We start from the raw sequence: 21,195 nt of genomic DNA, 5'->3' as shown, positions 1-21,195 counted from the left end.
GCTTCAAAGTTCCAAGTTCTGTAAACTACAAATGTCAATAGAGAAATCTGTTTGAAGGAAACCAACAAAGAAAAAAAATCACAATAATATATCAAGATTAAATATCAATCTCAAACATTAAAATTAAATCAACATAAAAGTAAAATGGAAACCCAAGAAACAAACCCCCCAACTCATCCACATCCAAAATGGAAAAAAAGAAAAAAAGAAAAAAAAAAAAAGCATAAAAAACCAACTCTAACCTTGCATCCTAAAATTTAGAAAAAGAAAAAAAAAAAATTTCCACTCAAGAAACGTAATTCCCAAAAAGAAAAAGATTACTCATCTGGGAAATTAGTCCATTTTCTGAGAGGAAACTCATGTACAATCAATGTGGGTAAAATATTTACATGGGAATCCCCCTTTGACATGAAGAAACCAAAGAATAGTCTACCACTGCTGCTGAGAGATCATTGCTTCTTTCTTGCTAAACGTTGATGCGATTGCCACGACCAAATAATAAGGAATAATATGACTGCACCCCCAACAGAGATCCAGAATATTACTAGCCAAAGGGGCATTGGTTTGGGATATAAACCTGTAATGAAGAACAGGTCAATGGCAACCAGTTAGTGCTAAATCTATATTCTCATTCCTAATAGCACGTCAACAAGCTTGAAACTAAACCGTTATGTGTGCCAAAAATCTCAAAATATGTACCATGTCCAAACTTTATACAAATAAGAAGTTCAATGATGCAAATTGCAAGCGAGAGCCAACAAAATGCGCCAACTTTCTTCACGGGCTTTCTGAAATATATATCATTAGTCAAGACAGATGGATTTGTTTGGAGGAATAGGAATTCAGGGGGGCAGAGATGGAGAGAGTACCGATCTTGAAGGTAGGAATTATACTCGCGAATGGTTGGGATCGCAATTAGCCACCACAAAATTAGCCTATATATGATCACAGGATTCCTAGGGGGTACCCAAAGACAAAACTTCAAAAAGAATGTATTGAGCTCTACTGTCAAGAAGATGATGCAAAGACTTATAACTTGAATGAAACGCCATGGACCAAGCAACGGGTGCCACTCATCTTTGTCCCACTGCGCTGGTGTGAATTGTCCCAGTGTTCGTTTGACCTGAAACGGAGAAATAGCACACTTATAACAAAAGCAAATAATCGTCCTGGACCAAGCAAGACATATGACCTGTTCTCCTCCTAAACTAGCATAATGTTTAAAAAAATAAAAAAAGAAATGTACATGGACTTTGATGGACATAGTGATGCCAGTGATTCAAAATCTTTATAACAAATTGTGACACAAAATTTGATTCTTCATTTAGCTAATTATACATACTGGCAGCAGAGATTTTTGAGCATGGTTTAGACTGACTTTTTTTTCTTTCTTTCATTTTGAGAAATGGAGAAGGAACTCGAAGAGGAAGGATGGAATTACGATAACTAATAACTCTTGTATAAAGAAATCAATCAGAAACTGATGAAGAAATCTATCATACTGATGGGGGTTAATGTTATCACACAAAAGATGGAGGTTTAATTAAAACGTACTTTCCCAATAATATTAGGTTGACGACTTAGACCAACCCACTTGTATGTTTTACCGTCAAAGTATCGAACAGTACGCATTCCTGCCCAGATGCCTGCAAATTTAGTCATACATGAAATCAGAAACCATGTTTATTTTTAAAAGGTACCATTAGTTGCAAAGAAACTATGTAGAACACTTGAACCATCCTTGTCCAAGTAAGAAGATTCCATAACCGGTAATCTATCTATTTCAAACTATCAACAGACTCTGAAAGTTGGATCCAAGGGACTAGATAACAGACCAAGAAGGATAATCATTAATTTCTACTCTAATCAGACATGGCTATTTGGGAAGTAGGAAAGGAAAAGAATTTGAGCATATAAATTGAACAATTAATTTATACAATGCCTAAGAGTAGTAAACAAAAAATTGGCATGTGGGAGGGAGAGAGAAATCTCACCAAACCAGTTACATATCAAAATATCAAGAACGATACTGTCCCACCAGCATTCATTGAAGTTTGGTAACATGTGGCGAAAGGTCAGCTGAAAATCAAGAGAATTAAGTTATAATTATATCAATGAATTGGACAAAGGCAGGCACTTAAAAGGCCGAGCTTCAATTGAGATCACTGTATAAAATTCATAGGTAATGGAAAACCAAACCTCCATCATTTCAAACCCAATTGACAACACCCATAGTAGAGCTTGGTTACGGATCATTATAGCCTTGCCCCACCATCCAATTATATGAGCCGGAACAAATTCATCGAAAAGCGTCTCCTGGAAGTAAGGATAAGCAAGTATGATGAATCCCCCCAACGTCGTAGATACAAAAGAACAATATTGCAGCAGTACATTTTGAGTATATAGGTAAAAGATTTCGTACATAAACATTCTTAAACCTGCTTCTGGAATTTTCAGGTAAATAAAGGCGACAATCAGCACCATAAGATCTTTCTGGAAGCTCTGCAAGAAATGGCAGGATGATAAATTAAAACTTCTGATGGATACCGAAACCATGCTTATACATTTACATGGATAACAGTTTAACAAAGATGAAGAGCATACCAACACCAAGGTCAGGATGGAGAAACTTCATAAACTGTCTAGCATCATCACGACTCTGGAAGACAATTATATTGTGATGTTAACAAATGATAATTTCTAAGCGTACATTGAAAAGCCCTTTAAACAACCAAAATACAAAACAAAACTGTCAATCAACCAATTGCAATCTAAATTTGGGACCTCTCTCCACCTGACAATTTTCAATTTAAAGAACATATAAGTCATAAAAAGAAAATTTTATGAACAACAACTGAAAATTTCAACTAAGGTCCTGTACAATACTTTGAAAAAACAACTACACTTAATTGACTTTCAACCCACAAATCTATACAAGGAAAACTAAGGAATACAGCTAGCACCGAGAACAATTAAACAGTAAATATCAAAGCAGAGAAAAAATAAAGGAAAAGCACCAGTTCAGGGAGGACATGACCTGAAAAAGCAAAAAAGTAAGCGCTATCAAATAAATGACAGCCATTCCATGTACCAAACGCCAAATTGCTGGATGAGGCCTAATCAAAATCCTGCAAGACACAACCTCAGGTGTGAGGGGCGTAAAACAACAGTTTCTTGAAAACACTTTATCAGAACTTCTCTAATTCACGAACCATACCAAAGTGATCTGAAAAAAAAAAACTTCCATTTGTAACCCAACTAGAACTAACAGTTTTAAACAAGTGAGTCCAAGATGCACAAATAAAAAATGGAGATATCAACAACAATGAAAAGACAGGCTATACATAATAAGTTTTAGATTAATGATCTTCTAGTCCAGAAACAACGATCATCTCTTTACATTATGTAGATGAAGGGCAGGTCTTGCCATGCATAATAGGAATAAAGCAAATCTAGAGTCACAATGTTCCAACTTTCTAACAAGTATTAATCTCCACTCTTTACCATTGAATTTTCTTTGTGTACAACACAAATGATGAGGATGTGTCAATATATTATGTTCAATTGCTCGACAAAGGACCACTTACGTTGATGGGGCTTGCAGCAAACAATAGGCAAGAAATACTGAAATCATAGCCCATACACCCCTACATGGAATAACACTCGGTAAGATGAGCTCCTGACAGAAACAAAACAGTGATAACATAATTCTCAATGAGACAAACCTTTTAACAGATGTAGCACTATCCTCATGTGCTGCGTTTTGAGGATCAAGGGCTCCACTGGCCCAGCTGGTTAATTAAGACAAGCATACAAGCAACAAGGTAAATAAAACAGAAGTCTAAGAAATACTAAAAATAAGTGAGTTCAAGTTTCCTTCATAAAATGCTAGAAACATTTTTATTTAGTTTAAAAGACAACAGGGTTGAATTATGGCTGAAGAATATAACATCACGGACGCCATAACAATTTTTGAAGCATAAAGTGACACCAGATGTTTAGACTCTCTTAATCTCTCATGATCCATTCTGAGTCTTCATTTAGATGTTCATATGTCATTCTAGAACTACAAATTTTTAAGATAATATTCTCATTTTAATTTAGAGAAGACAAATAATGGAAATATGTGACAACCGTGAGACAAACCAAGTCAGAAAAGAAATTCAATTAGCCGGCATTTATAGAAAGTAAAATAAAGGCCAAATTGATGCAGAATGTTGTATGTATATCCGACAGGACAAATAATGGAAAATTATGGGTGTCCAAATATCTCTTGCTCCATGCTACCAATTACAAATAGAAATGAAGGAAAAGCTTCCATTCCATGGGACAACTAAACATACAGAAGGGAGCTTTGTTATTAGAAGAGAAAAACAGAAAGACCTCCACTGCTACCCCGAACGAACAGAAAATTAACATAACTAACTATCTTGAGAAAGGGAACATAACTCATGCAATACACTGCACGTGCACCTAAAACCAAAATTCAACTATGTGCGAAATTTCAGTATTGAAACAGCAGAATTTTCCAACTCCTCACTTATTCGCAATGACCTGAGGCCTGAGCAGTACTTAAACATTAAGAGGTATCATTTCATAAAAATAACAGTGTACAAAACATATGGTTCGCTCTATCAAACTGACCAACATAAATTAGATCTAGAAGGAAACACAAATTCACCAGGGAAAAAGGAATCCTAATCACATTGGAGATAGGAAGCCAACAAAAAAGTTCAAAATAAACCACTTCAAATGCAGCAAAAATTTGGACAAAAGAATTTAATGATAAGAAACTACCTATTACACAAGACACTCACATAAGGAAGCATGCACCAATAAGTAATAATGATATAGTACGAGGCTTGTACGCCCATGCAGTCCAGGGATCAAGATCTTCACCCATGCTTAATGAATTACAATCACCATTTTCTTGAATCAAATAATTTCTTTTCCTTGCTTGTTTGGGTCCATCGGGCTCCATGGCCATTTCTTGAAACGATACAGCTTGCTAACTGCAAATCACAAATACAAAGGGTGTAACCATTTTTCTTAAACATACTACAGAGTTACAAGTAAAAGAATTCCTAGGCTGCCTCCTCGTACAGTGTGATTAACAGCTTAGAGCATGAAAGGGGCAAAAGGGCATTAGAAATTTGACAGAACAAGAGCACGTTTACAAACACCAGGCAGAACTATGGACAGAACACAGAATATTATATCCCTATAAATTGGCAAGGAAATACGTCTAGAGCATACATTTTGGTGATATATGCATGTCCACCTCAAACATAAATATATTAGTAGAAAAATCAAAAGTTGGTTGGACCATCAAAAAGTATTCAGTGAAACACTCAACTCCAAATCATATTCTTCCAAAATAAGAGAAATGACATGCGTTCTAGATTATTAGGAAAAACTAAATTTGACTCAAATTTTACCTTTCTACACATTTACCCTCCAAGTAAAAATTCTGATATTTTCATCCTAAATATGTTCTCATCATTTTCAAGGTAGCCTCCTCGTCATACTTCATTACTTTGTTTATTTTTGTGTTGAAACAAACATAATTCCAGAAATCAAGTCCATTCTTTTAGCCCTTTAACAAGTAAAGAAGCCAAAAGTAACGTTATAGAGATTTAAAGGCTGAGAAATGGCACCTTGCAGAAAATCAATCAGCAAATCATGATAAACATTGAAACTCATTAAGCCAACAATGGTTGACAAATATGATAGATGAACCAAGGGAGAAAAAAAATCTAAAAATGCACATATATATTCCTCGGAGGAAGTTCACATGATTAAACACCTTCTCAGCAATATGAAAATACGATACTCTAAATCATTATAGAATCTAGAGATATTAACACTAAGAAATTAATGAGAAGATTGTGCTCCAGTCAAAAAAGGTGAGCAGAAAGAGGCATTAGGTGATATGATTAAGAAAAACATTCCATAGAAGCATGTGAAATCTAATCCTCTATTCCCATCCCAATGAATGGTCCCTACAGATTTCCCTTCGGCTGATTGTGACATATTCATCACCAATCACAATAGTCTAACAATGAACTTCCATTGAAGTCCAATCACTATAACTTACATATTTCACCCATCAATTGGGTGCCTGTCCTTCAAAGTCCAAAAGAGATTCTCAAATCTCAAGTCAAATTAGTTTATCCAAAGGGCAAACCACTTTTACACAAATCTGATCCCACACGATGCTCCAAACTTTACAGACTGTTTGCTAATAATTATGCATTAAACCTATGCCAAAGCTATGATTCATGGCCTTCTTATGTGATTTGAGTAGAGGTCTAATAGAAGTGGCCTAAAATTTTAAACACAAGATCACCAACAAAACTTAAAACTACAACCCCCAATGTTGGCCGTCCTTGAATCAATCCTTCCATTCCACAGCCTAATATATCATAACCCAATAGATTAAATCAAACATATACAAATGGATCTAACACAAATCCTTAAACCTGAAACTCATTCAATATCTACAAATAATATGATTCAAGCTTTTGCAAAATCTTCCCAATAAAAAAAAAAAAAAAAAAAGATCCAAGAGCACCACACCCTAGGAGATGGCATAATTCAATTATTAAAAGAAAAAAGTGATCCAGACCAAGAACATATTGCTTACTAATGAGTTAAGAGAACAAAAAAGAAATATACATAGAACAAATCTAAAACGAAAAAAAAAACAGTGAAAATAGACAATATATATAAATATAAATTAGAAACCTGCAGGGGATGTGAAGTGCAATTAAGCAGGTGGGGAAGTCAATGAGTAATTAAAAAGAATAAATACAATAAAAGAACTAAAAATTTAATCTTATAGGGACTGTTGGAGAGAAAGCAAAAAGGGGAAGGACCCCACCATGAAATAACACTACCCCTTCCCTTAATTGAACCGTTGCATGTCTTGGAAAATATAAAGTACCCATTATTGAAAATGATATAAAAATGAACCCATATCCAGAATCGCCCAGAAATCTCGCATAAAAAGAAGAAAACAAAAAAACATGAAAAGGGTTCTTCTAAGAAAAACTAAACGAAACGAGAAAGATTTCATCAGACAGCAAAAGCAACGGATGAATGAATGAATTGTACAAAAATGATAAGCAAATGGAAACCCAAATCAAAAGGGGGGAAAGAAAAAAGTGAAGAAGGAAAAAGCGTATTTGGGTATTAGACAAAAAGTTATGTATATCTGTTTTGGGTGTTCTATAGAGACGATGTAACTTACGTAGAGAGAAGGGGGTGAAGAAGGGCTGACAAAGAGGTGCCCTAGCCGTACGATTGGAGGACAGAAGGATTGTAGCCGTCAGATCAGAAAGATAGAAAGTGGAAGTTCTAATAATGGGGAGTTTATAGAAAGCAGTGGAGAAAGAGAGAAAGAAGAAGATGATGGAGAAAGGTTTAAGATTAAACAAAAACCCAAATTCAATTACGTTATGATTAAATTTGTTTGATACAAATCAAATCCATATAATCATCTGATTTGCTTTGGCAGGAAAGCAAGAACAGCGAATTGGGAAAAGCAATTAACCTTTGTAACAGTAGAGAGAGAAAGAACAAAAACTATTAAAAAAATTAAAAAAAAAAAAGCTTTGTGGGTTTGTTCTTTCTTTTTTCTTTAATCTGAGAGATAGAGTAGAGAGAGAAAGGAAAAGTCTAACTTCTTTTCCTTAAGATCAGAGAGAGAAAAAAAAAAGAGAGAGAGAGTCTGCAACTGCTGCAGAAAGGCAGGTGCTGGTAAATTTTTTAAAAAAAGTTATTTATTTATTTATTATTATTATTATATATATATATATATATATATATATTTTGGTAATGGTTTAATATAGGGAGGGGCAAGGCCACTTGTTAACAAGATGTGTTTTTGGAACAATCTTTTTTTCTTTTTTGGTAAACTTTTTTTTTTCTATAAAGTTAAAATTAATGGTTCTTTTTTCTAAATTACAAAACAGTGTCCATAAATTTGTACTTTTTTAAAAAAGAAATCTTATTGTTCCAAAAGTTGATGTACAATTATTCTTACATTTGTAATAGAAATTCATTTAGATGAAATTTGGGACGGTGTGACAGTGACATATATTATTATTTGGGTCTCAATTTTTATTTCAGGTCCGTCGACATCATTTTTGTCTAATATATTTTTACTTTAGTAATAATTTTAAAAAGTTTATAACAATCAAGGGTTTCATTGAACTTTTGAATGAAAAAATATGGGAGTACTTTTAAAACAATGTCCAAAGTTATCTTTTTGGTCAAATTAAAATTTGGGAGGTTTTGAAAAAGTTAGAATTTAGCCCTAATAATATCTTCATAAATAGAGACTATTTATGAGGTTTTATTGAACGATGGGAATTAAATTCTAATCTTTTTAAAAATTAAATTAACTAATTTTTTAATTTAACATTTTTTTTTTAAACTTTGGACATAGAATTACTGATTTAGTACAAAAATGGTTAATTTACTTCAAAATAAATGTATGGAATAGTATTAAAAAGAAATGGATATCACAGTATGAAGTTAAAGGTACAAACAAAACACAACAAAAAAGAACTAAATAATTCATTGATTTATTGAATTTTGTAAGAGTAACACTATTTTGTAACCTACAACTAAATAGAAAAATAGTGTTAGTAAAGATCTTGCAAACGACGAATAAATAATTTTATTTTTAAATTTACATCTGGTAAAAGAAAAAAAAATGTATTTTATATATACTTTGATCTCAAATCTTCCTCTATACCTTGATTTTTTTCTTAAAAAACATTCCATATTAAGAATTTTATATATAAAAACTGTGATTCATAAAAGCACATTTAAAAACAAGAAAAATTAATTCTATCATGTTTTTTTTTTCCACATACTTTTTATTACTTTTTTAATTCTAAAAATACTAAGAAATGATATAGAGAAATTGACTATAAGTATTTTTCTTTTTAAAAAAATGTTCTACAAAATAAAAGGTTATTTTGAAAACACTTTCCGATGCTTTATTTTCCCTTCTTTTGTAATTTTTAAGAATATTTGAGAAAGTCTTTTTCAAATACAAAGTTTTTAGTTTGAAAAAATATATATTTTGTCCAAAACTATTTTTAGTTTGAAAATATATATATTTTGTCCAAAACTATTTTTGGTATAAACAAACAAATAAAAATATTTTAAAAAAGACGAGAAATAATTGTTTAATATTATTTCCAAACAACTACTGATATTTTTATATTTGTTTATTATTATTTTATTCCAAATTAATTAATTATAAATATTCGAAAGCATCCTCCAAGGATCCCCTTCTTAATTGTCGCATATTTCCTTTGCATGTTTCTCCACTCCTTTATGAACTTTTGTTGTTTGTTCAATTACCATTATACCCTTGGATGCATTTGTCAAGATAAAAAACCCTTTTTTTACATAAAAGGTAATAACTTATTTAGTTCTACAATTTAAAACATATATTATTCACTAAAATATGTTTAAATTGATTTTTTTAAATATTCACAAGACGAACGATCAACAAATATACTGAGATATCTCAATTAGGTTGACACATCTATAACACCTTTTATCACACTCTAGAACGAAAAAATATCATTGATCAACAATCGAAAATATAGAGAGAGTTTGAGATAAACTCATTAAAGTTCAATCAGAGTAAACTAAAGGAAAACCCTCCGATTAAGAGATATACTAGCAATATCATCATTACAAAAGAGAACATTTTTGGAACACCATAAAGATAAGTTCAGAATGTCTTCCCAAAGATGAGCTGCAAATATGCCTCCATTGTGAAGCTATGTTTAAATTGATAAATAATTAAATTGAAAAAAAATTGAACCAACAACTTGGTAAGAGCAAAAGAGACATAAATAAGAAAAGAATGAGACAACTCTGTACCTCCATTTCGATTAAAGGTGTTCATGGATTGGATAGAGTTGGGTCAAAGGACCTTTTAGACTCAATCAAATTATTTGTGTTAGTAAGTTTCTCAAGTCAAATAACCCTTATTAGACAATGAATCCAGCTCAACCCAATCCAAACATTTGGGTTGAGGTGGCATGGGTTACTCGAATCATTGATTTAATTTTTTGTTCTAAAAATAAGTAAAATATAAAAAGATAAAAAAAAAAATCTATTTAAATATTTTCACATATTGAATTAAAATTAATTTCAATTAATTTTATGAATTTTTTCCATGGTGCTAAAAACTTATTTTTAGGAAGTGTTGAAGAATAAACCATCCAAAATACTCATAAAATTAAATAAAAATAGTATATAAATAAAATTATTGTATGTATGTATGTGTGTGAGGTTGATTGGATTTTTTGAACAACCCTAATTTCCATAAAAGATGATATATGTAAAGAAGTTTAATATCTTTCATTTTCCTATAAAAAATTCTAATTATGGGATTGAATAAAAGGAGCTAAAAGTGTATGGACCAATTAACACTGTCAAGTGCTAATCGTCCCTAAAATTAAAAAAAATTCGATCTTAATTTGCTATACCAATTTGAATGATGATTACGGTTAACAAGTGGTATTCAGTATATCTAAAAATTAACGTGTGGTATGGACATTATTGACTAACATGAAACTATGTAGTTGCTGATAATTAATACTTGTTTAGATGTTTTTAAACCAAAAAGACCCACAAAGATTAACGGATTTACTAATGGATGCCAAAATGGAAGCCTTTGGACATATAGTGATGAATCGACAAGAATGTAAGAACACACGAGACAACGAGGGAACCAAGAACATAATTTGTTTGGAGGGGGTATTTGGGTCTTTGGGGAAAAAGAGGAAGGACAAAGATGCAAATAGAGGAAAGAATGAGGGGATTATAGCAAAGGGTAAATGGTAAAGGATGGGAAGATGGAATAATTTGGGTTGAACAAGATGTGACCTTAAGCACAAAGGGTCATTTCATTGTTCCTTTGTGTATTTCTGTTTCACACAAATGGGGGGACCTTCATGTTCATAGCTTTTTATGTGTGATCCATTTGGAATACTATGCAAATATGTGAAAATTCATCAACCATCAATCTCCTCTCTATCTCTACCTATACATTAATTATATTAGCAAAAAGAGAAGATCCAATAGCCACTACTTTCTTTTTTCTTTAATTAAAAAAATTATTTTTTTTTATTACTGTCTATATAATAAGTTCAAATAGAATAATTCAATCAATTGAGTCATTTTTATTTTTATTTTTATTTTTTATTAAAAAATATGGGAATCTTTTACCTTTTAAAAATGCAACCATTTAAGTCCCTAGCTTAAAAAAAAATTTAGAATAAAAAGAACTCTCATATGGGTCATTTTGTTCTCATTTATTCTATTCTTAGTATTATTCCCTATTTATTTTATTTTATTTAGAAACAAGTAAATATTAGGTTGGTGTAAATATTATTTTAATTTTTTTTTTTTTAATATTCTAAATGTCTAATTTTAGTTTCTATATTTTCAATCCATCTTAAATTATCTAGTTGTTGTTGATTTTTTTACAAATGTCTTAATTTATACTTGTATTCCCTTTATAAATTTTGAAAATTAAATTCACAAGTTTCTTTTAATTTATTGCAAAATTATTAGTAATATTATTTAACAAACTTTTATATAAAAAAATCTTTAAGAGACTAAACTTAAAATTTATTAAAAATATAAAAATTAAATTTGGTCCATTGAGACTACAAAGACTAAAATGAAGTAAACCCAAAATACAAAGATTTACTTATTCAAAACTCTTACTAGATTTTTTTAGCTGAATCAAAGTATAATTAAGTAGATAAGACATACACAATTATCTTATTCAAGGTTTCAAATTTCTTACTTGCACAATTGCTGAATTAAAACTAGCTCACTTTAGTCCTTTTGGTTAATGATATTTAATTTACATTTTATGTCGGTTGAACTATCCTCAATTTTTTTTTTAAAAAAACGTTTGTTATATATTATTACTAAAAAAAGTATGGAAATGTAATAAAGCCAAGAGAGAATTGACAAACTTTATTATGAGTGGTTATAGAAAAATTCAATAAATAATAATATGGTAGGTAAATATTGCCAATTTTTTTTTTTTTTTTTTTTTTTTTTTTTAAAAAAAAAAAAAAAAACTCAAACCATTGCATTTGTCGAACAATTTCCAAACTGAGAAGATAGATTGAAATTATGTCACAAACCACAATGTCTATTGGGAACAGATATAACAATCATAAAAGACATTGTTTATGAACAAAAATTTTATTAATCAGAAGTCTTTCCTTAATTAATTTGATATATATCATGTATATTATGACAAATTAATGGTCCATAGCAATCAAAATACTATTCATAAACTATACCCTAATCATTATTTATATCAAGAATCGAGCTTGTCACTATAATGAAAAGTTGCATAATAATCTCACAAATGGACTTGAAAGTTTGTGAGAGCTAGTGATTTCGTGTATCTGGTAAAAAAAAAAAAATTGACTAATAGATTAAAGTTGGTAGTGACAGTAAAACTATGTATAGTTAATTAGAATATAATATTAGATCAATGCATCTCGTTAATTACTTTAACAACTAACTATAGACGGATTTTTGTAAAGGGTTATTTTCAAATATAGAAAAATGAACAAAAAAAATATTTATAAAATATAATAAAATTTTAGGACTGCGAATGATAGACACTGTATCAATGTCTATCGGTGACATTGATAGACAATGATAGAAGTATATCGGTGTCTATCAGCGTCTATCATTGATAGTTCTAAAATTTTACTATATCTTATAAATATTTTCAATAATTTTACTATTTAAAATAATTTCTCTTTTGTAAATGTAAGAAAATCCTCAGTGACAGATATTTGTTTGATTTGTCTATATTAAAAAAGACGGAATAAAGTTTTCAATAGCCCATATAATATCGCTTTTGTTGCTTTTCTTCATACCTAAAAGCTACTGAAATAGTTAAAAGAAGACCAATATTCATTGAAATCAAATTCAAATGAAAACTATACCAAGATGATTTTTTTTTATTAGGGTAGTTTGATTTATGATTTTAAAGATGTTAGGAATTAAGTAAACTTGAGAATAAAAAAATGGGAATAAGATTGATACATGAGATTGTCATCAAAATTTTATGATAACGAATTAACTTTGTATTTTATTTATAAAATTAATCAAGAACATCTCTATAAAATTTTGAAAGATTAATTGATAAACAATAAATTCAATTCAAGGTTTTGAGCAAAATTAAATATTTTAATTATCAAATAATAATATTAATTAAGTTATTAATTACAAATATTTATAAATGAGCAATTTATAATTAAAGTTACTTGATTACATAGTTTGATGCAATTGAAATCAGTTTAAAAACTAAATATAACATTTTTTTATTAAAAAAATAATGAATTGTAATTAATCAATTATAAACTAATTATAATTATTAAAAAATAATCTAAAAAAATATTAATCAAAATGGTAATTAATAACTACATATATAATTTATTAACAAATTAATAGTATTAATATCTTTGTTCTTTACGGTTTATTATACAATTGATTAATTAATTTATGAATATGAAGTAGTTGAATTTAAATATTATAATTTAAAATTTAATATAATTTTATAAATTATAGCTTTTATATTCATATATTAATTAATTTTAATAATATAAAATAAAAGAATAAATTCAAGTATTAAAAAGGAAGATAGAGTGAAAACTCACCCTTTTGAATGGATATCATCCATGAGTATAAGGAATGTATGTGAATAGTTTATTTTTATACCTAAAATTTCAAAACTTGTACCAAACAAGTGAATGTGTATCCTTTACCTATTTTCACCCTTATTCTCATCCCAATTCTCTCAATCGTCCCCTTAAAAGATTAAGAATATTCACATACCCTCAGTAATTTACCTTTTTCTTATTCTTGTTTTCCTTCAATTTATTTTCACATTTTTACATATCGTAAGAAAGGGAATAAAATAAGTGTGACATAATTAATATTAAGGGAAAAAAGGAGAATAAATGTGGTTGAAAGTTTCATCAATCCCATCCCATCTCATTTTTATCCCATCACATAAAAATGAGAGATTGAAATTGGCCCAAAAAAAACAATGATGATCAAATTATAAACCTTTAGGTAGTAGTACACCTAAAAAGCTCTTTCATTTCATTTCATTTCATTTCTTGGATGGATAATCATGATTACTTCATTAATTAATTGAAATTGAGGATAATAATGATAATAGTGATCAGTATGTATATATATATATATATTACACACACATATAGACAAACCCATTTGTGGCAAAATTATATTGTTTTTCTAGATCTTTCAATAAAATTATTATATTAATATTTAATCAATTTCAATAAAATTAATTTTGATGTGGACAGAACTTAAGACTTATCGAAAATATAAAAACTTACGATATTTAAATATATAACTAAAATTGAACAATTATATATTTAAAAGTATATTGAATAAAATAAAATAAAATAAAATAAAGAGTATATAACCAAAAATATATCTTCAACTATAAGAAAAGAAAGAATGAAAGAAAGAAAGGGCCAAAACTTTGACTCAATTGATAAGTTTGCAGCATGAGCCTAACAGGACAATCTTTGTTGAGGAATTTGATTTGGAGAGGATAAGATTTTGATATAGAACCCATTAGTTGAGTTTTCTTGACTAATTAAAAGGAAAAGCTTACAGAATATATATTGGATAGATATGAGGGTAAATGCACTTTTTTTTCCCCTTACAAGTGCCAAATTCCATCCACCTATATCATTATGAGGGGTTTAAAAAAAAATAAAAATTCACAACATTCAATAACACGGAAAAGAATTAAGAAATTTGAATTACAAACTTCTCGATCATTAATACATTCATATGTCATTTAAATTATACTCACTTTAGCAAGAAAAATATGGTTAAAAATCTAGTTATTATTTACAAAAGAAAAAAAATAATTATGATGAATTATTGACATGAAGTTAGCTATTTTTTTCATTCTTTTACCTAATTAAGATGAGTATATGACTAAGTGTTTGAAGAAACATATAACGTTTGGAATCTTGATGGATGATGAAATGTTGAGGTTTCAATTATACAAAATTATTGATAAAGATATCGCAAAATGGCGATGACAACAGATTTTTTTGAAAAAAATAAAATAAAATAAAAAGGTTAAGAAAGACAAAATTAATAAAGGAATATTTTCCACTTGTTAAGTAAGTGAAAAAAACGTTTGGTTCTAAAAAATAACGAAAAAAACCTTTGGTTCTAAGAAATAACATAAACTTATAAAAAAATTTCAACCGTTCTGTAAACTTGAGAAGTGAGACACAATAGAAATACAAAAATCGAAAAAATATAATATAATAATAAATAAAATAAAAATGATAATGATGTAAATATAAAAATGTGGAAATTAAAATGGAAATATGAAGTGGATTTTCAAATAAAAATGTGCATACCTTTTAATTTTCACCAAATGTTACTATTTATAGGTCATTTGTTAAGTAGAATGTGATACTAAGCATTAAGAACGTATATGGGTTGGGTTGAGGATGCGTCCTGGACCAACTTGAAAATTTGGATTGGTCGGATTGACAACCTAAAGGACCTAAATAAAATCTCTAACCCAACCCAATCATTAAATTTCGGGCTAGGTTGGGTTGGGTTATCGTTGTCGGGTTATAACTTATTTTTTCTTTTTAGTTAAAAATATGTAAATTTATTTACAACGCATGACTAATAATTAAAATCTCATAAAATTCAAATGCTAAATACCAAGTATCTATGATATTTATTGCAGACTTTAAACAAAGACAAATATCAAGAAAAATATTAAAAACTCATAAATTAATCCATACAAAGTAATTAAACCTTAAACAAAAAGAAATATATTAATATATTTTATTAATATATATACAATTCGGTTTGGGTTGGGTCAACCCAATTTTTTTTAGCCAACCCACGACCCAACTCAACCCAACAAAAATAGAAAAAGTTTAACTTAACCCAATCCAACCCAAGAACAAAACTAACCCAACCCAGTCCTTATATTTTAGGTTGGGTAGTCCGGATTATTCGGGTTATCAGGTTATTTGAACACCCCTACTAAGCATGAATAGTCTCAAGACACATGGCCATGTACAAAGACATTTGGATGATATGCACGAAGGCACATGGTCTTTTAGGACACTTATGTATGGACATCTATTTTACTATAATATTTATAATGTTATGCTCATTACATATATGAAGTATGTCTCACTAAACCCTTACTAAGAAAAAAACCCAATGAAAAAAGAATCTTAGTCAAGGGAAAAGAATACCTATTTTATATAATTTAAACTCTTAAAAGAATACAATATGTTTGCTCCCCTTATAGAAACATCACTTGAGATTTTTGAGTCGTCGTATTCCAATGTTGTGCACCAATTTTTCAAAGGTCGTAATTGGTAATGATTTTGTAAATAAGCGGGGTTATACAGTGATGTCGTCGTTTTTTTCAAGATCATGAATGTAGAAAAGATTTGGTGAAATATGTTTTGTTCTATCACCTTTAATATGTCCTCATTTGATTTGGACTATGCATGCCGTGTTGTCTTAGTATAATATCGTTGGAAGATTTTGACTAGAAGACAAACCACATGTTCCACGAATGTACTGCGTTATTGATCTTAGCCATACATATTCTCGACTTGCCTCATGAATGACAAGAATTTAAACATGATTTAAAGAAGTAGCCGTTATGATTTGTTTCACCGATCGCTATGATATAGCAGTTCCTCCACATGTGAAAAGATAACCTGTTTGAGATTTAGCTTTTTATGGATTAGATAAATATCTAGAATATGCATAACCAATGTTTTATTTGAATAAAATAAAGTCATATCAATTGTTCCTTGGAGATAACGGAGTATATGCTTAATTCCATTCCAATGTCTTTTTGTTGGAGAAGAACTATATCTAGCTAATAAATTTACTGAAAATGCAATACCTGGTCTTGTATAGTTAGCAAGATACATAAGTGCACCAATTACACTAAGATATAATACTTCAAAACTAAGTAGTTTTTCATTATCATCTCGAGGTCAAAATATATCTTTCTTCGCATCTAGTGAAAAGACTTCCATTAGAATGTTTAATGGATGTGCTTTATCCATATAAAACCTTTTCAAAATTTTTACTGTATAAGTTGACTGATGAACAAATATCCTATTTACTAAATGCTCAATTTGCAAGTCAAGGCAAAGTTTTTTCGAGATCTTTCATTTCAATTTTTTTCTTAAGATATTATATTATTTTTGAAAACTTTTCAGGAGTTTCAATTATATTTAAATCATCAACATACACAGTTATAATAGCAAATCTTTACTGGTGATTTCTTTATAAAAACACGCGGACATGTCAGATTATTTTGATATCATTTTTTCAACAAATATCAACTCAGGTGATTGTACCACATCCATCCTGATTGTTTCAATCCATATAGTGATCTCTGTAACTTTATTAAATACAATTCCTAGGAACTTGATTTATATGTTTCAAGTATTTTAAAGCCTTCAGGAGTTCTCATATAAATATTATTATCAAGAGATCCATATAAATATGTTATGACTGTATTCATAAGATGCATATCCAGACTTTCTTACATAGTCAGACCAATTAAATATCTTAGTGCAGTTGCATCCACCATCAGAGAATATGTCTCTTCATAATCAATGTCAGGTCTTTGTGAAAAAATCTTGTGCAACCATTCTTGCTTTATATCTTATGATCTCATTATTTTCATTTCTTTTTCTCACAAATACCTATTTGTATCCCACAGGCTTGACACCTTCGAGTATTCAGACTATTGGTCTAAGAACCCGACGTTTTAAAAGTGAGTTTAATTCTGCCTTGATTGTTTCCTTACACTGAAGCCAATCTTTTTTACGTCAACATTCTTCAACCGATTTTGGTTCAGAATCTTTATTTTCAAATATAATATCAAGAGCAACATTATATGAAAAAATGTTGTCAATAACTACATTAGTTCGGTTTCATCTTTTTCTTGTCATGATATAGTTTATTGAAATCTCATTATTATCTTTAAGTATTTCACTTTCCTCATTAATTAAGTGAAGGATTTCTTCATGGGTATTTACATCATTAACAATGTCTTTTTTAATATTGATATTTTTTTTTCGAATTATCTTTGGAACTCATTGGTCTATCACGCTTCTAGCATGTCCCAGACTCATTAATGACAACTTGCTGTGTTGGGATGTCAATTTTCGATGAAATATTTGTAGCTGGTATATGTGATTTAGTTACTTTCTTAGCATCATAAATGCATCTTGTAATTGATTTGCTATATTTTACAAATGAATTATTTTATAAACTTCAAGTTCACATTGATTTGTACCGGAGATCTAAATGAGATCATAACGATGCATTCCATGTAATTTCTTTTTCCAACTTCTTAATTTCTCCCCTTAATGTTAGATAATTTGTCTCATTAAAATGACAATCAGCAAATCATGTAGTAAGTACATCACTCGTCAAGGGTCAAGATCTTTAATGATTGATGGGGAATCATATCCAACATATATTCCTAACCTTCTTTGAGGACCTATCTTAGTACATTATGCTGGAACAATCAGAACAAATACCGTACATGAAAAAATTCTCAGACGGAAAATATTTGGCTCATGGCCATAAGCTAATTGTAATGACAAGTGCTTATGATAAGCTACTGGCCTAGTACGTATAAGTGACGCAACATGAAACATAGCATGACCCCATACAGATGTAGGAAGCTTAGCTTTCATAAGTATTGGTTTAGCAATTAATTGCAAACATTTCATAAATGATTCTACTAAACCATTTTGTGTATGAACATGAACTACATGATGTTCAACACTAATCCCAATTGACATACATTGATTATCAAAAGCTTTGGATGTAAATGCACCAACATTATCAAGAAGAATGATCTTAATTGTATAATAAAAAATTTGTGCTCTTAACTTAATTATTTGAGTAATTAATAATTAAATGTGCTCATAAGCATTGGTCTAGCAATTAATTGAAAACGTTTTAAAAATGATTACGCTAAACCATTTTGTGTATGAACATGAACTACATGAGGTTCAACAGTTATCCCAATTGACATATACTAATTATCAAAAGCTTTTGATGTAAATTCACCAGCATGATCAAGAAGAATGGTCTTAATTGTATAATAAAAAAATTGTGCTCTTAACTTAATTATTTGAGTAATTAATAATTAAGTGTGCTTATAAACATTGGTCTAGCAATTAATTGCAAACGTTTTCTAAATGATTATGCTAAACCATTTATGTATGAACATGAACTACATGATGTTCAACACTTATCCCATTGACATACACTAATTATCAAAAGCTTTGGATGTAAATTCACTAGCATTATCAAGAAGAATGTTCTTAATTGTATAATCAGGAAATTTTGCTCTTAACTTAATTATTTGAGCAAGACTTCGACTTGATAATATGCACATGTGCGACCATCTACTGGATACGTCTATTGATACCATAAAATATTTAAATGGTCCACTTGGTAGGTTAATAAGTTCACATATATCATCGTGAATTCGTTCTAAAACTACAAGTGATTTAATCCCCACTTTAACTAGTGGTGGCCTAATCATTAATTTGCACTGAGAGCAAGCATCACATGATAATTCATTAGATTGAACAATCTTCTGGCTCTTCAATGGATGTCCATGTGAATTATCAATAATTCTTCTCATCATTATAGACCCTGGATGACCTATTCTGTCATGTCAAATTGTAAATATGTTTGGATTCATGTACTTCAGGTTCATTGTTGTATATGTCTCAATTACTCGTATATGAGTATAATAAAATCTAAAAGATAAAGCAAGCAACTTTTTTGGTATATGTTTTTTATTTGAGACAGTAGATATGATGTAAAGATACTCTATCTCATTCATTCTATTAGTTTCAATATGATAACGATTGCAACGTATATCTTTAAAACTAAGTGGAATTCTCTTTGATTGACTAGAGAACAATGTATTGTCAATTATTAAATTTTGTTCCTCTAGGAAAAATAATATTTTCTTTTCCAAAACATTCAGTTAAATTTTCAGAACTTGATATTGTATTGACATTTGCTTCTAACATTGCCAATTTGAAAAAATATTATTTGCTTGTAATAATTGTATGTGTAGTTGCACAGTCTGCTAAATATAGATCAAGTCTATAAATTTTTCATGAAAAATATCCATGATTCTTCATTTGAAGAAGATAATTACAATAAGATAAACAAAAAATGGAAATATAAAAATTTAAATTTAAAAAAAAAATGAAAGGATAGATAAATAAAAACAAACAATATTAATCCTGGGTATTTTCAAAATCAAAAGAAGCACTCGTCAGTCCATTAAATGTGTCGATTTTGTCTTTAGGAGATTAATAAAAGTCCGTCACATCTAGATTTGTCATATTGGATGAGTTAAATATGTCATTATCTTGATAGGCAAAATTTGCTTCCACGTTTTTCTCTTTCTTCTTCCGTGAAGATTGATAGAGATCAACTAAGTATTTTGACATTTAACAGAAACATGACAAATGCCCAGTCATTCCGTATTGGAAGCATTTATGTTCAATATTTCATGAATTCTTATCTTGTGGAGTTTTTTCTTTATGATCATCATTTCACGTGGTTCTTTTGAAATTTGGATGATTAGAACGAGCACCATGAAAATAATATTATTTATTCCTTGACCATGGATACGACCTCGACTACAATTATTAAAATTCATAGCATTCACTTCATGGAATGATGTTGTTCCAATTGGTCAAGATTCGTGGTTCTTTATCAATAACTCATTATTTTGCTCAGCCACGAGAAGACATGAAATTAGTTTATAATACTGTTTAAAACTTTTCTCTCGATATTACTGCTGTAGGAGTATATTCGAGACATGAAATGTAGAAAATGTCTTCTCTAACATATCTGCATCAATAACTCTTTCTCCGTATAACAACAATTTTGAACCAACTTTAAATAATGTGGAGTTGTAATCACTTACTGATTTTAAATCCTGAAGCTTCAAACGCATCCATTCATAACGAGCTTTAGAAAGAATAACAATTTTTTGATGATCATATC

General features: G+C 29.6%; 1 protein-coding gene across 10 annotated transcripts; it reads right to left on the bottom strand.

Moving 5' to 3' along the window:
• Nucleotides 1-69: 69 nt before the first annotated feature.
• Nucleotides 70-7,794, bottom strand: LOC120092998 (L-serine--phosphatidylethanolamine / L-serine--phosphatidylcholine phosphatidyltransferase). 10 transcript variants are annotated; one of them, XM_039051287.2, is made up of 13 exons: nt 7,253-7,794; nt 4,818-5,012; nt 3,726-3,791; nt 3,588-3,647; nt 3,038-3,128; nt 2,605-2,659; nt 2,423-2,502; nt 2,200-2,316; nt 1,995-2,079; nt 1,555-1,646; nt 870-1,123; nt 700-788; nt 70-577 (listed from the first exon to the last, which is right to left on the bottom strand). In XM_039051287.2, exons 2-13 carry the CDS (start codon nt 4,985-4,987, stop codon nt 450-452), a joined length of 1,287 nt encoding a protein of 428 aa, XP_038907215.1. In that variant the 5' UTR covers nt 4,988-5,012; nt 7,253-7,794; the 3' UTR covers nt 70-449. The 10 variants fall into 10 exon arrangements, with proteins under 10 accessions (XP_038907215.1, XP_038907214.1, XP_090164722.1 ...); XM_039051286.2 differs by having other exon boundaries at nt 5,439-7,618; XM_090308596.1 differs by having other exon boundaries at nt 4,798-5,012; nt 7,253-7,571.
• Between the last annotated feature and the right edge of the window lie 13,401 nt (nt 7,795-21,195).

Source organism: Benincasa hispida, chromosome 12 (assembly GCF_027475165.1).
Source record: "Benincasa hispida cultivar pf3 chromosome 12, pf3_genome.v1.1, whole genome shotgun sequence".
In the NCBI taxonomy this organism is placed as follows: domain Eukaryota; kingdom Viridiplantae; phylum Streptophyta; class Magnoliopsida; order Cucurbitales; family Cucurbitaceae; genus Benincasa; species Benincasa hispida.
The sequence above is the reverse complement of the archived record's forward strand: the minus strand, read 5'-3'. Positions and strand labels throughout refer to the sequence as shown.